Here is a 22466-nt window from a genome sequence, read left to right as displayed (position 1 = left end):
TGTGTAATGACATTGTTGGAGCGAGTGGCTTGAAAGCCTATAGTAAGACATTGTAGTGTATAGCAGTTAATCAGCACAGTGAATCTGTTGAGTACACACTTCATTCCTCTCCCGCGTAACCCAGAGCAGCACAAGCAGCCGTAACCTAGACAACGTCACAGAGACAACAGCAGACAGACCAGACACAGTTTCACTACAGGGTCACTACACAGACACAGTCAGAGAGCACAGCTGCTGGTCGAGAGGGACAACACTTTAGACAGAGGCCCAGCCTGCAACAGTTATGCATTGAGCATGGGGTAGAAATAGGGGTAGGGATGAAGTTGACCATTTAGGGAGATTTAAGGTAAGTCATATTTAGCTTATGGACAGAGCTTCCCATCCCTTGCTCAAGACCTCGTCACATGACGGTGAAAAGGGCAAACATTTGACTGGATCTCAAAAAGGGATCAATGGATCCTAGCAGGTTCACTGTATCACAGCCCATGAACTCTAAAGACAATACACCCATTGAGAATAAACCCCCTCTTTATCTCTTCTCTAGTACACTTTAAAATGAAGGAAAAAACCGACTTTCTCTACTTAAACAATATATTTCAGTGCAGGAAAAACATCAATGACATTAGAGCCTTTAGTGATACATGTACTGTACTGTACAGCTATAGAGTCACTGGTGTGTCCAGAGGGCTCAGGTGGTCAGACTAAGGAGAGCTATAAGGAGAGGCAGCCTTATAGCATCTGGTGGTGGAGGTGGTGGTGGTGACAAAACCACTAGGCACAACCAGAGTGAGGAGAGGTGAGAGGGAACAACACAGGACTCCTATAGAATGTGCCTAAAAAACGAGAACAGCAAAAACTAGGAGCAAAAGCCAAAAACAACGGTCAACCCTCGATGACAGAGCTGAGGGGATGGTTTAACCAGAGGGGAATGGGTTTACGGTTAGGTTAATAACCTTAAGATTAGGGGTTGGTTGGTTAGTTGGTTGGTTGCGGTGGAAAGGAGGATATTGGGCTGTGTAAGTGGGATCTATAAAGGGTTTCTGCTCAGATGGTCTGAGGGTTGTCCGTCTCCATGGTAGCACTCCATGGGCTGGAGGTGAAGGGTAAGAGGTTAGGGGTTAGTGAGGCTGGCAGGGCTGTAGGGAAGAGGAGGCTTTTCAAATGTTGGTTGGTTGGTTGGTATATAGGTAAATGTGGAGTGTTGATTCAGTATGTTAAGTTTCTGTATGTCAATATTGTGTGTTTGTTTGTATGTATTTTAAAGATTCATGTCACATATTCATGTGTCCAGATGGGAAAGGCTAGTATAATGAATAGTGTGTTTGTAGTTGGTGGGCAGCTTCAGACATGATCTGCATCTATTAGTGTCTCCATCCAATTCATATTTGATCTGTCCTGGTAACGCCACTAGAGACAACCCCCTTCTTGATTCAATCTAGGGCTGCCTCCCAAATGGCCCCCTATTCCCTATGTAGTGCACTACCTTTGACCAGAGGGAATAGGGTACCATTTATGACTCACCCGAGATGAAGATCAGAGGGCTGGAGGGAGACAAGGCTGACCTCACGTCTGGCCATCGCTATACTAATGTCAGTCACCTCTAAGGTGAGGCAAGTAGAAACATCCTAGTGGCAGCCCTGTACGACTCAATCTAATTCTGCATGGCCAACAGTGCATACTAAATAGCTTTACCTTTCAGACCCTGTTGGCTGCAGGAAAAGGAATTACTAATGCCAATCAACGGAACTCTTCCAGGACAGAAGATATGTAAGATGTGCATGTTACTTGGATAACATCACTTAATAATGCTGTTTGGCCCCCTTAGGCTATTGCATTTGACCTTTACCGGGACATATGCATTAGGTTATGCCTTGGGTTCAGAACTACTGTTTTGCAAATTAGCTACTTGTATACAATAAAAAGTATTTGATCCCCTGCTGATTTTGTACTTTTGCCCACTGACAAAGAAATGATCAGTCTATAATTTTAATGGTAGGTTTATTTGAACAGTGAGAGACAGAATAACAACAAAAAAATCCAGAAAAACGTATGTCAAAAATTGTATAAATTGATTTGCATTTTAATGAGGGAAATTAGTATTTGACCCTCTCAATCAGAAAGATTTCTGGCTCCCAGGTGTCTTTTATACAGGTAACGAGCTGAGATTAGGAGCACACTCTTAAAGGGAGTGCTCCTAATCTCAGTTTGTTACCTGTATAAAAGACACCTGTCCACAGAAGCAATCAATCAATCAGATTCCAAACTCTCCACCATGGCCAAGACCAAAGAGCTCTCCAAGGATGTCAGGGACAAGATTGTAGACCTACACAAGGCTGGAATGGGCTACAAGACCATCGCCAAGCAGCTTGGTGAGAAGGTGACAACAGTTGGTGCGATTATTCGCAAATGGAAGAAACACAAAAGAACTGTCAATCTCCCTCGGCCTGGGGCTCCATGCAAGATCTCACCTCGTGGAATTGCAATGATCATGAGAACGGTGAGGAATCAGCCCAGAACTACACGGGAGGATCTTGTCAATGATCTCAAGGCAGCTGGGACCATAGTCACTAGGAAAACAATTGGTAACACACTACGCCGTGAAGGACTGAAATCCTGCAGCGCCCGCAATGTCCCCCTGCTCAAGAAAGCACATATACATGCCCGTCTGAAGTTTGCCAATGAACATCTGAATGATTCAGAGGAGAACTGGGTGAAAGTGTTGTGGTCAGATGAGACCAAAATCGAGCTCTTTGGCATCAACTCAACTCGCCGTGTTTGGAGGAGGAGGAATGCTGCCTATGACCCCAAGAACACCACCCCCACCGTCAAACATGGAGGTGGAAACATTATGCTTTGGGGGTGTTTTTCTGCTAAGGGGACAGGACAACTTCACCGCATCAAAGGGACGATGAACGGGGCCATGGACCGTCAAATCTTGGGTGAGAACCTCCTTCCCTCAGCCAGGGCATTTACAATGGGTCGTGGATGGTTATTCCAGCATGACAATGACCCAAAACACACGGCCAAGGCAACAAAGGAGTGGCTCAAGAAGAAACACATTAAGGTCCTGGAGTGGACTAGCCAGTCTCCAGACCTTAATCCCATAGAAAATCTGTGGAGGGAGCTGAAGGTTCGAGTTGCCAAACGTCAGCCTCGAAACCTTAATGACTTAGAGAAGATCTGCAAAGAGGAGTGGGACAAAATCCCTCCTGAGATGTGTGCAAACCTGGTGGCCAACTACAAGAAACGTCTGACCTCTGTGATTGCCAACAAGGGTTTTGCCACCAAGTACTAAGTCATGTTTTGCAGGGGTCAAATACTTATTTCCCTCATTAAAATGCAAATCAATTTATAACATTTTTGACATGCGTTTTTCTGGATTTTTTTGTTGTTATTTCTGTCTCTCACTGTTCAAATAAACCTACCATTAAAATTATAGACTGATCATTTCTTTGTCAGTGGGCAAACGTACAAAATCAGCAGGGGATCAAATACTTTTTTCCCTCACTGTACGTGTACGTCTGGCAGAGAGAAATGCATGCAAGTGGACTAGAGTAGCATGTTAGTGTTCCTATGTAGACAATGTACTGTGTCTTTGGATGCATATTTTGTGTGCAATGTTTGTCTGTTTCTAGAATGTAGTGTTGTTCTATTGAGTCAGTCTGAGGGGGTTGTGGAGGGTTGGGGATACGGGTTCACAGAACTCAATGTGAGAGGCTTGGCTCCCCCGCTTCGTTACAGCCCTGCACAGAGAGAGGGGTCCCTTACCAGCCGCGACCGAGACTCACTTGGGCGTGAGGCGAGGGTCTCCATACGGGGCATAGGGGGACATGTTTAAGAGGAACTCCTTGGGCGGGTAGGAGCTCCATCTCTGCTGCACGTTGCTGCTGTCATTGTTATTCCAAAAGTCCCTGTCTAGATCACTGCGCCCAGAGAGAGAGACAGGTAAGAGCAGCACAGCCAATCACAATGGAGCAGGAGTTTCAGGGATAGAAAGAGAGATAGGTCAGAGGTCAGAGCAGCAGAGCAAATCACAGTGGAGCGAAGTGAATGATGTTTCTTGGAGATAGAAAGGACAGGGAAATAGCCTTGGTGAATGAGAAAAATGTCAATCCAGGCAATAGAGATACACCTCCAATATTTGTAGAAAATAATTGGAAAATACATTAGGTATAGGGGGTCCTGCACAGGGCCGGACTACCACATTTGGGGCCCTGGGGCACCGACCTCCGGGGGCCCCCCATTTCTGAAATCTGCGAACTTACTGCATTTCAACACATTCTGCCATGGTGCAGAGAGAAAACATTTACTTTCTCCCACAGGACCACTATGCCCACCCCTCCCATCACAGGACAGTTGCACCCACCCACCCACAGGTACCGGGAGCACCCTGAGGGCATAGAGAGCATTTCGGGGTTGGATATATTTTCATTTGGAATAATCTGGGGTAAGATAAGATCTGTGGACAAAATTATAATGGATATTCTGATAATTAGGATTTCTAGAAGAGAGAATTACAGACCATACAGTTTACCAGTTAATTTCAGTGATTGAATGTAAGAGGTCTCTCTTCTATAGTAGGTTGATTGGCAGGGGCTTCTGAGATCAGAAAACAGTCCCCTGGGTTTAGGCCGGTTCTCAATTTTTTTGCAGAGGGGGTGAGTTGGTAGTGTTTCGCCCCAGGGAACACCATATGCTCGCATGGCAGAGGGAAATTGTAAATAAAAGAAGGATTTGCCCGGTAAATTAAAAGTTGTTTGTAATTTCTGATAGCAGGTCTGCAAAGCACAGCTCGATGGTCGGTGAGGGCCATGGGTAATACATCTATATCAAGAACTTTGTTGAACAGGTCCTTTGAAGTGAATATAAAGTCAATTCGAGAGAAGGATTTGTGTCGACGAGAGAAAAAGGTGAAATTCCAGAGGTGGGACTCATAATTCGCCATTAATCGTCAACTGCCGCCTCATTTGCCCATTTCCGCAGTGCCACAGAGGTAAGATGCTGGTCTCTCTCCTCTGTCTGCCCAGATCTGTCTAGCCTGTACTCCCAAACTGCATTAAAATCGCCGCCAATAATTAGTCTGAAGTCAGCTAAATCTAGTGTCAGGGTACAGAATTGGTCATAAAATGAGCTATCGTAAGTGTTCGGTGCATACACCAACAGAACAGCAATTTTACTTCAGTTTAATAAAAGTAATCAGTTTAATAAAAGTCAGTTTAATAAAAGTGATTCTGCCCTGCGTGCCCGTTCGGTAATCCGGCCCTGGTCCTGCATTTATAAAAGTAATTCCATTATAATATTCGTAATACAGTTTCAGAGCAAAACATTTATGTCTTGGAAAAGCAAGTAGAAAAACAAGTGTATTAAGGAAGGTAAAGAGTATATCGGTTTAAAGGGGATGGGGTTTGGGAAAAGCATATTGTCTATTCTTTGAGCTGATACAGCATCCAGACTCATGGACAAATTAATTGATTCTCTCTGTACAAGGGATTAGAAAACAGTGAAAGAGTTAAACATGTATTCAACGTCAATCACAGAGTAATATATAGCATGTTATAAGTCAAAGTGAAACAGCAAAGGTTGGTTACACAGATAAAACATACTTTTGAAAAAGGGAGAGAGACAGAAAGAGAGAAGAGAGAAATAAAACAGAGAGGAGAGTGATAAAAGGGAGAATGGGAGAACAGGTGGAATGGTGACAGAGGAGGGAGAGGACTGCTGGGTTAGCTTTAGACAGAGTCCACCATCAGTCAGGCCTTGGGCTGCGCAGCTGCAACCATGAAGGAGGAATGTTAACAACAAACAGTCATACAGTAGAATATATCATCAAAACATTGCTGCAGGTATATACTATTTTTTTATTGGGATTGGGCTACAGTTATAAATGTACTATGATACGCTCAATATTAGGTATAGTGCTCAATTAAGTGATTCTGACAATTGTACTTTACAAGGCATTGAGATAAAGGATACATTAGTGCAATCCAAGTAGATCAATGGTTTTAGGTTTACACTCTAGATGTAATGCACATTTCAACTGAAACTCAGCCAAGGTAATCACATTCAGGCTGTAAAATGAAGTAACACTGCAGTTGGACTGTAGACTAGTGGCTTATCAGTAAGTTATTATTACAGTTCCATTGAGTGTTCAGGGACACATCGTGTAGTGCCTAATCTTACTGGAGTTTAACATGCTCTTTATCTGAAGCCTGTCAAATTAAGTATGCTATAATTTATGCCTCTTGTTTTCACAGGAAGGACTGTGATGAGTTGTCAAGATGCTCTTATTTAACAACCACAACTGCTCTTTCCCTTGCTAAATATGTTCCTTCCTCTCCATATCTTAGCGGGTTTCAGTGTTTTTGCCTTTTATTTGAGCACACCCAGGTCTTTGCCTCTTGTCCTCTTGACAGTCCATGTTAGCTGTGCTGTAGTGAATCCCTCATAGCTCAGCCAGCCTCTTCCAGCCCAGCGAGTCATCATTCATTTACACACACAAACACAGGCAAGCCCATTAACTCCCAAAGATTGTGTTTTAAAGTGTTCAGACTCAAGTGGGTATTACAAAAATGTCTTCTGTCTTCCCTGTTTCAATAAACTGGTCTGATGTGAATAAAGAACGGTGTGAAACAACAGATTACATGAGGAGATGGATCTCCGCTTGAAACATTGTAGCCATTCTACTGGGGCTTTAGCAGACACCAGACACTACCTATATCTACCTGTGATATGTTGTATAAAGTGAAGTGTTGCATGTCCTGTGTTGTGTTACATGTATGCCAGGAATGCCTGTATTGTTGCCAAGCAAATTCCCCTATGTGACAATTAAGTATTACTTGATGAATTCCCTCCTGGTGACAAGATACAGTAGACCTGAGCTCACCCCCCCCCCCCCCCCCCCCATCCAATACCTACTTGATGGCTTTGTTTTCCCCTCGGCCACGAATCTGAACTGAATCTGGGGTGCTGGCTGCCTCCACCCCAGGCTTGTTCCTCTTCCCCTGGAGAGAGCAAGAGAGAGCGAGAGAGAGCGAGAGAGAGAGAGAGAGAGATAGAGAGAGAGAGAGCGAGAGAGAGCGAGAGAGAGCGAGAGAGAGAGAGAGAGAGAGAGAGAGAGAGAGAGAAAGAGAGAAAAATAATTTCCTTCTTGTCCATTGCTTTGTGTCGCTCTGTGCGCTGTCTTGATTGCTGTTTACATCTGAAAACACTTTACCAGTGGAGCCTTCAATACAGAGCCTTTAGAATGCCATCAGGTGTCAAGAATATGCTAAATGATTCCAGGCAGAGACAGAAGAGCAACACTTTGGATGCGAGCCAGCACATACAGCAGCAACGTGCATGCCCCGCCCACCTGAGGATCTGTCTTTTTCAGCCATTTCCTGTCTTTGAGGGGTGCAAAATCCACTTGTCACTTAAATTTCGCTGATTGATTGCTTTCATTTTACTCCTGTGACTCTTTCATACTCTTCCTTGTGCCTGTCGTTTTTTCCCGTTAACGTTATGACCGCGGAAATGTTTGTAATGACCTGTCAAACACACCACAGTAATGGCTGAAATGGGCTCAATGGAATACATTCTCTTTCCGTTGCATCTACAAGAACGCTAAAACTTAGTCAGGGATTTAACGCATCGTCTAGACACTTACATCACAAGAAAGAGAAGAAAGATACCTTTATTTTGATGTGTGTACATTTTTTGTGGAATGGAAAAAAGTTATAATTTAATACAGTTGAAATGTTTACAAATTAAATAAAAGGAACTTCTGAATATGAACACTCTGACTATTGTGATATTATTTTGTATTTGTATTTGTATTTATTATGGATCCCCATTAGCTGGGGTCCAGCAAAATTAAGGCAGTTATACATTTTAAAAACATTAAAATACATTCATACCAGATTTCACAACATATTAAGTGTGTGCCCTCAGGCCTCTACTCCACTCAGAGCATGCGCAGACCAGCTGGCTGGTGTGTTTACGGACATATTTAATCTCTCCCTTTCCCAGTCTGCTGTCCCCACATGCTTCAAGATGGCCACCATTGTTCCTGTACCCAAGAAAGCAAAGGTAACTGAACTAAATAACTATCGCCCCGTAGCACTCACCTCTGTCATCATGAAGTGCTTTGAGAGACAAGTCAAGGATCATATCATCTCTACCTTACCTGTCACCCTAGGCTTACCGCCCCAATAGATTCACAGACGATGCAATCGCCATCACACTGCACACTGCCATATCCCATCTGGACAAGAGGAATACCTATGTAAGAATGCTGTTCATTGACAATAGCTCAGCATTCAACACCATAGTACCCTCCAAGCTCATCATTAAGCTTGTGGCCCTGGGTCTGAACCCCGCCCTGTGCAACTGGGAGCTGGACTTCCTGACGGGCCGCCCCCAGGTGGTGAAGGTAAGAAACAACATCTCCACTTCGCTGATCCTCAACACAGGGGCCCCACAAGGGTGCGTGCTCAGCCCCCTCCTGTACTCCCTGTTCACCCATAACTGCGTGGCCAAGCACGCCTCCAACTCAATCATCAAGTTTGCAAACGACACAACAGTAGTAGGCTTGATTACAAACAATGATGAGACAGCCTACAGGGAGGAGGTGAGGGCTCTGGGAGTGTGGTGCCAGGAAAACAGCCTCTCACTCAACATCAACAAAACAAAGGAGATGATCGTGGACTTCAGGAAACAGCAGAGGGTGCACCCCCCTATCCACATCGACGGGACTGCAGTGGAGAAGGTGGAAAGCTTCAAGTTCCTTGGCGTACACATCACTGACAAACTGGAATGGTCCACCCACGCAGACAGTGTGGTGAAGAAGGTGCAACAGCGCCTCTTCAACCTCAGGATGCTGAAGAAATTTGGATTGGCACCTAAAACCCTCACAAACTTTTACAGATGCACAATTGAGAGCATCCTGTCGGGCTGTATCACCGCCTGGTATGGCAACTGAACTGCCCGCAACCACAGGGCTCTCCAGAGGGTGGTGCGGTCTGCCGAACGCATTACCGAAGGCAAACTACCCGCCTTCCAGGACACCTACAGCACCCGATGTCGCAGGAAGGCCAAAAAGATCATCAAGGACATCAACCACCCGAGCCACTGCCTGTTCACCCCGCTATCATCCAGAAGGCGAGGTCAGTACAGGTGCATCAAAGCTAGGACCGAGAGAATGAAAAACAGCTTCTATCTCAAGGCCATCAGACTGTTAAATAGCTATCACTAGAACATTAGAGGCTGCTGCTGCCTATTGAAATCACTGGCCACTTTAAGAAATGGAACACTAGTCACTTTAATAATGTTTACATATCTTGCGCTACTCATCTCATATGTATATACTGTATTCTATAATATTCTACTGTATCTTAGTCCATGCCACTCTGTCATTGCTTGTCCATATATGTATATATTCTTAAATTCCATTCCTTACTTAGATTTGTGTGTATTGGGTATATGTTGTGAAATTGTTAGATATTACTTGTTAGATATTACTGCACTGTCGGAGCTAGAAGCACAAGCATTTCGCAACACCCGCAATAACATCTGCTAAACACGTGTATGTGACAAATACAATTTGATTTGATTTGATTAGATTACTGCTACATATCTATAACACAAAATCTATGTGTACATGTGTGTATAATGCGTATGTTATCGTGTGTTTGTATGCATGTGTCTATGTTTGTGTTGCTTCACAGTCCCCGCTGTTCCATAAGGTGTATTTTCTATTTGTTTTTTAAATCTAATTTTACTGCTGGCATGAGTTACTTGATGTAGTCATGGCTCGATGTACACTACCAGTCAAAAGTTTTAGAACACCTACTCATTCAAGGGTTTTTCTTTATTTTTACTATTTTCTACATTGTAGAATAATAGTGCAGACATCAAAACTATGAAATAACAGATATGGAATCATGTAGTAACCAAAGAAGTGTTAAACAAATCAAAATATATTTTATATTTGAGATTCTTCAAATAGCTACCCTTTGCCTTGATGACAGCTTTGCACACTCTTGACTTTCTCTCAACCAGCTTCACCTGGAATGCTTTTCCAACTGTCTTGAAGGAGTTCCCACATATTCTGAGCACTTGTTGGCTGCTTTTCCTTCACTCTGCCGTCCGACTCATCCCAAACCATCTCAATTGGGTTGAGGTCAGGGGATTGTGGAGGCCAGGTCATCTAATGCAGCACTCCATCACTCTCCTTCTTGGTAAAATAGCCCTTACACAGCCTGGAGGTGTGTTGGGTCATTGTCCTGTTGAAAAACAAATGATAGTCCCACTAAGCCCAAACCAGATGGGATGGCGTATCGCTGCAGAATGCTGTGGTAGCCATGCTGGTTAAATGTGCCTTGAATTCTAAATAAATCACAGACAGTGTCACCAGCAAAGCACACCCACACCATAACACCTCCTCCTCCATGCTTTACGGTGGGAAATATACATGCGGAGATCATCCGTTCAACCACACCGCGTCTCACAAAGACACGGCGGTTGGAACCAAAAATCTCAAATTTAGACTCCAGACCAAAGGACAAATTTCCACCGGTCTAATGTCCATTGCTCGTGTTTCTTGGCCCAAGCAAGTCTCTTCTTCTTATTGGTGTCCTTTAGTAGTGGTTTCTTTGCAGCAATTCGACCATCAAGGCCTGATTCACACAGTCTCCTCTAAACAGTTGATGTTGAGATGTGTCTGTTACTTGAACTCTGTGAAGCATTTATTTGGGCTACAATTTCTGAGGCTGGTAACTCTAATGAACGTATCCTCTGCAGCAGAGGTAACTCTGGGTCTCCCATTCCTGTGGCGGTCCTCATGAGAGCCAGTTTCATCATAGCGCTTGAAAGTTTTTGCGACTGCACTTGAAGAAACGTTCAAAGTTCTTGACATTTTCTGTATTGACTGACCTTCATGTCTTAAAGTAATGATGGACTGTTGTTTCTCTTTGCTTATTTGAGCTGTTCTTGCCATAATATGGACTTCGCCTTTTACCAAATAGGGCTATCTTCTGTATACCCCCCCCCTACCTTGTCACAACACAACTGATTGGCTCAACCGCATTAAGAAGGAAAGAAATTCCACAAATTAACTTTTAAGAAGGCACACCTGTTAATTGAAATGCATTCCATGTGACTACCTCATGAAGGTGGTTGAGAGAATGCCAAGAGTGTGCAAAGCTGTCATCAAGGCAAAGGGTGGCTATTTGAAGAATCTCAAATATAAAATATATTTTGATTTGTTTAACACTTCTTTGGTTACTACATGATTCCATATATGCTATTTCATCATTTTGATGTCTTCACTATTACTCTACAATGTAGAAAATAGTAAAAATAAAGAAAAACCCTTGAATGAGTAGGTGTTCTAAAACTTTTGACCGGTAGTGTAGTACTGTGCGCCTCCCATAGTCTGTTCTGGACTTGGGGACTGTGAACAGACCACTGGTGGCATGTCTTGTGTCCGAGTTGTGTGCCAGTAGTTCAAACAGACAGCTCGGTGCATTCAACATGTCAATACCTCTCACAAATACAAGTAGTGATGAAGTCAATCTCTCCTCTACTTTGAGCCAGGAGAGATGTTAGCTCTCTGTATACATCCAAGGGCCAGCCGTGCTGCCCTGTTCTGAGCCAATTGCAATTTTCCTAAGTCCCTCTTTGTGGCACCTGGCCACACGACTGAACAGTAGTCTAGGTGCGACAAAACTAGGGCCTGTAGGACCTGCCTTGTTGATAGTGCTGTTAAGAATGCAGACCAGCGCTTTATTATAGACAGACTTCTCCCTATCCTAGCTACTGTATCAATATGTTTTGACCATGACAGTTTACAATCCAGGGTTACTCCAAGCAGTTTAGTCTCCTCAACTTGCTCAATTTCCACATTATTCATTACAAGTTTTAGTTGCGGTTAAGGGTTTAGTGAATGATTTGTCCCAAATACAATGCTTTTAGTTTTTGAAATATTTAGGACTAACTTATTCCTTGCCACCCATTCTGAAACTAACTGCAGCTCTTTGTTAAGTGTTGCTGTCATTTCAGTCGCTGTGGTAGCTGACGTGTATAGTGTTGAGTCATCCGCATACATAGACACACTGGCTTTACTCAAAGCCAGTGGCATGTCGTTTGTAAAGATTTAAAAAAGTAAGGGGCCTAGACAGCTGCCCTGGGGAATTCCTGATTCTACCTGGATTATGTTGGAGAGGCTTCCATTAAAGAACACCCTCTGTGTTCTGTTAGACAGGTAACTCTTTATCAACAATATGGCAGGGGGTGTAAAGCCATAACACATACGTTTTTCCAGCAACAGACTATGATCGATAATGTCAAAAGCTGCACTGAAGTCTAACAAAACAGCCCCCACAATATTTTTATCATCAATTTCTCTCAGCCAGTCATCAGTCATTTGTGTAAGTGCTGTGCTTGTTGAATGTCCTTCCCTATAAGTGTGCTGAAAGTCTGTTGTCAATTTGTTTACTGTAAAATAGCATTGTATCTGGTCAAACACCATTGTTTCTAAAAGTTTACTACGGGTTGGTAACAGGCTGATTGGTCAGCTATTTGAGCCAGTTAAGGGGGCTTTACTATTCTTAGGTAGGGGAATAACTTTTATGTCAGATTTTGCAAACACTGTAAAGTATGTATAGATAGGTGTAATCTAGAGCCACACGTGTTGCTTTTTAATCCGAGGGTATCCTGCTATTGACATACTTTACATTTACATTTACATTTTAGTCATTTAGCAGACGCTCTTATCCAGAGCGACTTACAGGAGCAATTAGGGTTAAGTGCCTTGCTCAAGGGCACTTGTTGAATTATGCAACAGAACGTGACAACAGGTATTAATGAGGCAGTCTAGACAGCACAGGTGAGTTCAGGTAGGCCTAGACAGGGCACGTGTTTGGTGGTTGCAGCTCTGTTCCACCCTGTTGTGTTATTTGTGCAAATGACGCACATATCATTTTCTTCATTTTAACACAATATATATAAAAAATAGATGATACCTTTAGAAAATGTATATATGAGTGCATTCTAAGAAAAAACATTCATTATTTGTCTGTGCCAGTCAAATGTTTTATGTGCTATAATTCAGTTAATATCTGATGGATTTTAAACATTCAAAAAGTTTGGAGTATCTTCATCTATTGTCCAACTGTTGCATTTTATAGAATTGTTTTAAAAATCTTTTAACAATTTTGATGACCGTTGCTACATACAGCCAGCTCTCAGGATCTAAATGTGACTCCAAACCCTCTCCACAGCAATAATCCATACATCTGTTAACCATATAGAATGAACAGATGGGAGCATCAAGCATCAGACACAGTGGGGATTAGACACGTCCACACACATCCAACACACCCAACGCACATATAACACTACACACTCAGAAACAGTACACGCCCAAACATACATAAAACATAGGTGTTGAAATAGATGCTGTTTCCACAATTCATAACAGTCAGTGGAATTATAATGAAACATTTTGAGATAAACCTGATGACTTCAACTATATGATAAACCTTGGAACTCAGGACTGCAGCTAGTGGGGAAAAAAAGTATTTAGTCAGCCACCAATTGTGCAAGTTCTCCCACTTAAAAAGATGAGAGAGGCCTGTAATTTTCATCATAGGTACACGTCAACTATGACAGACAAAATTAGAAAAAAAATTCCTGAAAATCACATTGTAGGATTTTTAATGCATTTATTTGCAAATTATGGTGGAAAATAAGTATTTGGTCAATAACAAATGTTTCTCAATACTTTGTTATATACCCTTTGTTGGCAATGACACAGGTCAAACGTTTTCTGTAAGTCTTCACAAGGTTTTCACACACTGTTGCTGGTATTTTGGCCCATTCCTCCATGCAGATCTCCTCTAGAGCAGTGATGTTTTGGGGCTGTCGCTGGGCAACACGGACTTTCAACTCCCTCCAAAGATGTTCTATGGGGTTGAGATCTGGAGACTGGCTAGGCCACTCCAGGACCTTGAAATGCTTCTTACGAAGCCACTCCTTCGTTGCCCGGGCGGTGTGTTTGGGATCATTGTCATGCTGAAAGACCCAGCCACGTTTCATCTTCAATGCCCTTGCTGATGGAAGGAGGTTTACACTCAAAATCTCACGATACATGGGCCCCCATTCATCTTTGTCCTCCAAATACGACGAGTTGATTTTTTACCAAAAAGTTCTATTTTGGTTTCATCTGACCATATGACATTCTCCCAATCCTCTTCTGGATCATCCAAATGCACTCTAGCAAACTTAAGACGGGCCTGGACATGTACTGGCTTAAGCAGGGGGACACGTCTGGCACTGCAGGATTTGAATCCTTGGCGGCGTAGTGTGTTACTGATGGTAGGCTTTGTTACTTTGGTCCCAGCTCTCTGCAGGTCATTCACTAGGTCCCCCCGTGTGGTTCTGGGATTTTTGCTCACCGTTCTTTTGATCATTTTGACCCCACGGGGTGAGATCTTGCGTGGAGCCCCAGATCGAGGGAGATTATCAGTGGTCTTGTATGTCTTCCATTTCCTAATAATTGCTCCCACAGTTGATTTCCTCAAACCAAGCTGCTTACCTATTGCAGATTCAGTCTTCCCAGCCTGGTGCAGGTCTACAATTTTGTTTCTGGTGTCCTTTGACAGCTCTTTGGTCTTGGCCATAGTGGAGTTTGGAGTGTGACTGTTTGAGGTTGTGGACAGGTGTCTTTTATACTGATAACAAGTTCAAACAGGTGCCATTAATACAGGTAACGAGTGGAGGACAGAGGAGCCTCTTAAAGAAGAAGTTACAGGTCTGTGAGAGCCAGAAATCTTGCATGTTTGTAGGTGACCAAATACTTATTTTCCACCATAATTTGCAAATAAATTCATTAAAAATCCTACAATGTGATTTTCTGGAAAAAAAATAGTTAACGTGTACCTATGATGAAAATTACAGGCCTCTCTCATCTTTTTAAGTGGGAGAACTTGCACAATTGGTGGCTGACTAAATACTTTTTTCCCCCACTGTATATGATTGGCCTGGCCTGGCGTATCAAATGAATGCACGGTGTATGACAATTTGTACACTGAAGCCAAACACTGAGTAAACACTAAACACACACTGTCACAAAGTACAGCTACAGACTCTTGTTTTTCATTTCAATGCTCATCATCTTTTAAATGAATAAAGAGAGTATTCCACCCTTCAAACAGACTGGAAAACAGCTAAAGCTAGTCCATTTGAAATGTGTAAGAGCACAGTGAGTGGACACATCAACCCTGCACTATGAGTGATGGGTATTGAGCCTAATATACAGAATCTTATAATGACTTGTGTTTCTGATCATACATTTGATATGGTTTGACTCAAAATGTCATAGTTTCATATCAAAGTAATACTCAAGCTGAGTTTCTAAACCAACTTGATTTAATAGGTGTTACTCACCAAACCTAATATATACAATGTGATCCTTGTAAAATCAAATAATGATGGATTTTCCTTTCACTTCGGTTCCTTTCCAAATATATACATCACATGTAGTAGAGGAAACCATAACCCTATAAAGAAAGGTTTTCGTAAGGCAGTTTGGTGCTGGAAAGGGTTTTACTATAGACTTACTGTCGCATTCATACAGGAAACCTAGATTAGTCCGGCGTGCCTACGAGGTATACTGTAAATTAAACATTATTATTTTCTCTGTCGCAAATTACATGGCCTGTTTGTCATAAACACTTATCAATAGAGGGCAGATCTCTGGGAAGGACCAAACCCCACCGCCCACCCATCCACCCCACACACAGTCATTCACTCACACAGTGGTTTTAGGGAATCAGAAAAGGCTAGATTTCAAACATTCAAGAATATGCTATCAAGTGCAGCTCATCTATCATTTAACACTATCATCAAATCTTCAGGAGGCTAGAGAGTAGGGGAGGGAGAGAGAAGATGCAACACTGAAGACAGGGAGTGGGAGGAACAGAGAGAGAGAGAGAGAGAGGAAGAGAAGGGGAAAGAAGGAAGGCGAGAAAGGCGATGTATGATTGAGTGGGAAGGGTAGGCAACACAGAGAGAGAGAGCGAGAGAGAGAGAGAGAGAGAGAGAGAGAGAGAGAGAGAGAGAGAGAGAGAGACAGCGAGAGAGAGAGGTGAGAGAGAGAGAGAGTGAGAGAGAGAGAGAGAGAGAGTGAGAGAGAGAGAGAGAGAGAGAGAGAGAAGAGAGAGAAAGAGAGAGAGAGAGAGAGAGAGAGAGAGACAGCGAGAGAGAGAGTGAGAGAGAGAGAGAGAGAGAGTGAGAGAGAGAGAGAGAGAGAGAGAGAGAGAGTGAGAGAGAGAGAGAGAGAGAAAGAGAGAGAGAGGGAGAGAGAGACAGCGAGAGAGAGAGTGAGAGAGAGAGAGAGAGAGAGAGAGAGAGAGAGAGTGAGAGAGAGAGAGAGTGACAGGACCAGGGGGGTTGAAACAGAATCAAGTGAGATGGAGAGAGGAGAGACAGAACATCAGAGGATGGGGGAGAGGGAAGGGGCAGAGAATGGAGGAGAGGATGTGGAGAGGAGAGGATGGTGAATTGGAAGGGGAAGAGGGGAGGGGGAGAGAATGGAGAAGAGGGTTGAGGAGAAGAGGTGGAGTGCATTGGCGAGACATCATGAATGTCTCCCCACTAGGAGCAGTGTAATGCTGCAGCCCTGTGAAGGGTCTGTCCTCAGCCCTCATTATGTCTGTCACAGCCCAACACACACAACGGCCGCCAACACCACTCATCCCTCCCTTCTCCTCCCCTCCCCTCCTCTATCCAACTCCTTCTCCCCCTCCTCCTCCCTCCCTCCCTCCTGCTTCCTCCCTCTCCTTCTATCCTCCTCCCCCTGCCTTCTCCCTCCCTCCCTCCCTCCCTCCCTCCTCCCTCTCCTTCTATCCTCCTTCCCTTCCCTGCTCCCTCCCTGCCTCCCTCCATCCCCTCCTCCGTCCCTCCTCCTTCCTGCCATAATCGACCCATGATACCTGTTTCTGACGTCTTCATCTTCCCTCACCCATATGCTGGGCTGATATACAGCACCTCTACACAGGGCTGCATCTATCAACTACCGTGGGCTAAATATCACTGTATTTATCTCATTGTGTCTACCTCTGTGTACTTTCTCATAAACAAAATTCTGTAGCTGTCCAATGTATTTACTCTTATTTTTTTTGCCATCAACAGTGTCACAAAGTGACACAGCTCCCAGGTCAGGTAACTGATTAGGGGTTTTATCTTCACACAGAGGTGATGTCACTACTGTAAGTTGCCCGTTTTATGCACATTTTTGCATGCAAGGTTGATTTTTATAAAGTCATTCATGTCCTATGAGTTTAGGGAAATGTGATGGGTCGTTCCACCAATTCGGTGCCATTTGAGAAGTGTAACTTCGTAAAAAAACAACAACATTTGATTTCACCTAATTTTAACATTATGTCATAAAGAGAACATGTTCAACTTCATGAAAAACAAGTTTTCCCATCTCAAGAGGTTCAATAAAATAATTACTATAGTAAGTGCCTATTAAGTGCCAAATAAAGTAACAGGGTTGACGATTTCTTCTTAAATCAGCCATAAGTCCCCTTGTGACAGGTGGCATGGAAGTTCGTTGTGAGGAACAGGGAGTGGCAATTGAATGCAAGCTTGACAAAATAATGAAATTGTTAAAATCATTTCTAGTCTGTCTATCTATGGGTAACAGGGTTGACGTGTTATGCTCGACCCGCTCAGTTTTCCACCACAAAACACCAGAAAATTACCAAAAAGAGTAGAACCAGCTCACCTGCTTTTACTCTATGATTTGACTTTTAGATGTTTCTTTTGAAAACAATATTTAAAAGAGGAATAGTTTCACCATATTAAAACGAGAGTTCAGTTCACGTAACAGGGTTGACCTTAAAATGAGGGACAGAATTACTAATCACATGAAATAAATAATAATCTTCAAAAATGACTGTCAAAGCAACAAAATAACTAGGGCTTTACAATGATCGTGAAACTTTGAGAAATGTTAGGATTAAGTGGGTTAAAATCTTCCTAAATGTGACACAGGGTTGACGGAGGGACATGTCAAAATGCTGAATTTTGGCACTTTAGCAAGCATTTATTCATATAAAAAAATATATATTTATTTATTGAATTCTACATCATTTAATATAACCAGCTTGTAATATTCAATATTGGTGCACAATTTCTACTTAAAATACTATCAAAGATACGCAAAAGGCACTGTTTTCGTGGAATGACCCTGCTATGTATAAACAGGGACAGACAGTGAGAGAAAAAGGACAGCATAGAGAGAGAGAGAAGGAAGATGATGCGGAAGATAACACAGAGACAAGCAAGGACGAGGAAGGGGAAACAGTGGAGGTATAAATAGAGAAACAAGGAGGAGAGAGACATACTGACAAGGACATAGCGATAAAGTGGCAAAGGTGACAAACGCATAAAGCGCTTATCAGAGTCCAAACGGGTACGCGTCCGTTCTAGAATATTGGACCGTTGGTTTTCATACAAGCAATTTCTCCATCTGTCACCACATTCAAATTAATAAAGGAGCCGCGTTGGTTGGGAATTTGGGGAGGTGTGCAGTCGGGCTGTGCTTCCCCCGTGGACTGTGGACTCAGAGCCGCGTAGCTATGTCACAATGGGACGCCGGACTATTGGGTCTCTCAGTGTCTGTGGACTCTGAATTTGCTTACGAAACACTGGTAAGAGGGAGACATATAGTATATGCAAAGACAGACATAAAGAGTGTGAGGGTAAATAGAGCAATAGAAAGATCGAGGACAAGAGAAATGGACGGTGAAGGTTGAGTCGCTTTACCGTGTGTGTGTCTGTGTATTTGACAGGGTATGATTCATCTTTGAAGACCAGACTGAAAGTCCTCACTGTACACAGGGTATGACAGACTGGTAATGTAACATAAATGTGCAGCAACACAAATGTGCATAATACCAATTACTAATATTACAGCTTATTTACATGCATGCTTATTCAATCTCCATCTCACTTTATAACCGTTTTATCACTCAGCTGAATTCAGTCCTCTGCATGTTTTATCCACCTATGTGCTATGCTCACTCCACAAATGCTCCTAGACAGAGAGAGAGCGAGAGAGAGAGAGAGAGAGAGAGAAAGAGGGAGAGAAAGAGAGAGAGAGACCGTGTGAAAAGGCCAAGAGAGGGAGAAAGGCAGAGAGAGAAATAGAAAGAGACAGAGAGAAAGGCCAAGAGAGAGAGAGAGGGACAGACAGAGAAGGAGAGGGAGAAAGGCCAAGAGAGAGAGAGGGACAGACAGAGAAGGAGAACGAGAACGATGGAGAGAGGGAGGGAGCAGAAGCAAGGGAAAGTATTTCCAGAGCAGATCAAACGTATGGGCAGAATCACAGTTGCTCAGGCAGCAGCCAATAGCTCAGAGTGATGTTTTCATTAGCATATGAATCATTAGCATGGGACCGGGAGACGACGACAAGCAGGCACACGCATTGCTCAGGGCACAAAGCCATGTTTACATAACCTAATGGAGAATTCTGTTCATGTTCACCATCATGGCCACACAACATCTCCCCATACCATTCCCCATGCACACTACCAAGAGCCTCACACAAGGTTATGGAATCAGAAGGAAACTCAAGAAAATCTAACACAACCGGAAAGCACTGAAACTTTCATCCAAGGAGTTTGTTATGGCAGAAGATAATAATTTGGAGTTGTGCGGTCCAGCATATAAACTAAAGGTGGCAAGAGACTGAAATATGAACTCAAAAGTGTGATTCTGCCATTGACAAACTGTTAGATACAAAATTCAATGTGCTCATGTTCTATCCTCAGTGCCTGCATTTTAGTGTCCTTGAATGTGTGTATTACTGTTTTGCTTAGGTTAATGTACTGAATGTAGCTCACAGTATATGCACACATATTTGTTGCCATACACTGAGACATGATGTAAGGGTGAGTGAGGAAGGTGAGAGTTAAAGAATGCGAGGAGGGGGAAATCATCCTTTACTTAATAAAATATGATATACTCAATTATACAGAATGGTGAAAGGATTGCACATTAAAAACAGTTTAATCAAAGAGAGTATCTTTTCATTCTGAATGTCTGATCCATTAACCATTTTTCTGCTTTCCTCTAATAGCCAAATGGCGGGAACAGGCAGCAAATAGCTAATTATTAATCACAGATAATTACCTGGGTGTCCAACTGTACCATTTTAATGGCATAGGGTACGAGAGGGGCATGGACACAGTGCATTGTCATGGCGAGAGAGAGACAGAGAGAGAGAGAGAGAGAGAGAGAGAGAGAGAGAGAGATGGAGAGAAAGTGAGATAGAGAGAGAGAGATATGGAGAGCGAAGGATGGAGAGAATTGATTAAACTTTTATAGCGCGTTTCATTACAGACAGAATCTCAAAGCATGTCTTTGCATGTCTCGGTCTCTCACATGTCTCTGTCTCTCACAGTCTTCCTCTCGTGCAATATGTAACACCTACAGCCTAACACCTCTCTCTCACACTATCCTGCAGTTCTATTATGAGGATGTGGGGCATGTCTGTGCAAATGTGGGTAAAAGTGTGCGTATACAGTTCTGGGGTTCAATCATCAACCCTACCAGGCAGCTAACCTTACCAGGCAGCTAACCTTACCAGGCAGCTAACTCAGGATAAATCCCTACTAGCTCGGGGGAATATTGTGGGTCAATGTTGGGGTGTGTATAATGACCTGAACATGTGTATAATGACCTCTCGGCCAGGTCATCATTGCTGATGAGAACTGACCAACCTAGTAGAATAAAAGTTGTACAAATAAATAAGAGTCATGGAAGAGTGGATGGAAGCCTGCTGTACTGTGTTGTTCTGGGAAGGACAATGTGATCTAAAACCAAGCAATAGGATATAATGTCATAGGTAAATGTTAGTGGTCCACTCACCAGTTTGCGTTGACACCAGGTGCAGACTCCACACAGAGCTACGAGCCACACGGCACACACCGTCAGCCCCAGAGATACCAGGAACACACTGATAGATAGAGACCCTGCAGAGAGACAGAGGGGGGAGAGAGAGAGAGATGGAGGAGAGAGAGAGGGGGGAGAGAGAGGGGGAGACAGAGAGGGAGAGGGAGAGGGAGAGGGAGACGGAGAGAGAGAGAGAGAGAGAGAGAGAGAGAGAGAGAGAGAGAGAGAGAGAGAGAGAGAGAGAGAGAGAGAGAGAGAGAGAGAGAGAGAGAGAGAGAGGAAGGACAAGGCCAAGAGCAAATGTTGTTGTAAGAATATCTCTACATATCCCTTTGGCAATATGTTGGTAAAATCTAATAAACAAATGCAGGAAAAATACACAAATGAGGCATATCATGATGGGAGGAGAGGGAAGTGTGGGCCTGTAATGTGCTTTTTTAATATGCTCTCTCCCACTCCATCATCACTAACCTGCAGACAGAGCAATCTATCAAGAGAAAAAGGGAAAGAGACAGGAAAAGAGGGCAAGCGTACAGGCATAAAATATCATGTCTACTTTCCCCGTCTGTGTTAGTATCTACAGCTGGTGAATGAATACAGAGTCGGTGAAACGAAGGAAAATAAAAACAATGGTCTTTAAGAGGGTTCAATTACAAGTATTGTAATCGGCAGCTTCCTTCCTCTTTGGTGTCTCATTGTACATGATCAGTACTGCAGCTCTTCCTCTTATCCTTTGTTCATCTTTCAAGAAGTCAAGACCAAACTTGAGAGATAAAACCTCTTTCACTCACACATCTCTGATAAAAATAATAATATCACTGCCTCTTGAATGCTATTCATCTAGCCCACCTCCTCTGCCAAGACAATTCAAAAGGCAAAGAAATGTGTTGGCAAACAACATTGTGCATAAACAATGGACTTCAATTCCACCTCATCCTCCTATTCTTTCTGTTACATTCTCCCTTTCTCTGTCCCTCTGCCTACACAATTCCTCTGCTTTCTTATCCCTTCCTCGCTCCATCCCTCTCTCCATCCCTCTCTCCATCCCTCTCTATACAACTCCAGGCCTTGTAAGTTGGTCAGGGCAGAGAATAGCTTGGTAAAAACATCCACATAACCCTCTTCCCTTACACTTTCTTTCATTTCCTGTCATTCTTCCTTTATTTCCACGTTTGATGCCTCCTACCTTTCTCCATTCATTCTTGCTCTCATTTTGCTCAGTATGTTGTTCAATTTCTTTTCATACTACCTTTTGTGAGAAAAAGAAATACAGTGAGTAGCCTTTGTAGAACACATCTATCAAAGGAAGCAATCAGCTGATATTATGTTTTCAGCACTACCTGAGCAATGATAATGATACTGTAACTATCCATTACTGGTCATCTCACTCAGACAGCAATTCAACATGTCATAATGTTGCTGATAAGTAGCCATAATGGCAGGTGTTTCATGGAGCTCTTTCATCTTTTCAGAATTGATTTAAGGGATGAAATGGATGACCCTTAGGCCTACCATATACAGTA

At 43.1% G+C, this 22466-nt stretch overlaps 1 protein-coding gene across 1 annotated transcript in view; it reads right to left on the bottom strand.

Moving 5' to 3' along the window:
- The window catches only part of LOC311128414 (synaptotagmin-7-like), a gene marked incomplete at both ends in the record, with an annotated part of 98185 nt that overhangs the window by 29064 nt on the left and 46655 nt on the right, over nt 1–22466 (bottom strand). Inside the window, 3 exons of the mRNA XM_084160539.1 lie at nt 3789–3923; nt 6916–7001; nt 20920–21023. Of these exons, the coding sequence (XP_084016665.1) occupies nt 3789–3923; nt 6916–7001; nt 20920–21023 (325 nt within the window). The remainder of the gene's footprint in view (nt 1–3788; nt 3924–6915; nt 7002–20919; nt 21024–22466) is intronic.

The sequence above is a fragment of the Coregonus lavaretus genome (assembly GCF_964263955.1).
Source record: "Coregonus lavaretus genome assembly, chromosome: 4".
NCBI classification, from domain to species: Eukaryota; Metazoa; Chordata; class Actinopteri; order Salmoniformes; family Salmonidae; genus Coregonus; species Coregonus lavaretus.
Note: the sequence above shows the minus strand (reverse complement) of the source record. Positions and strands in the feature narration are given on the sequence as shown.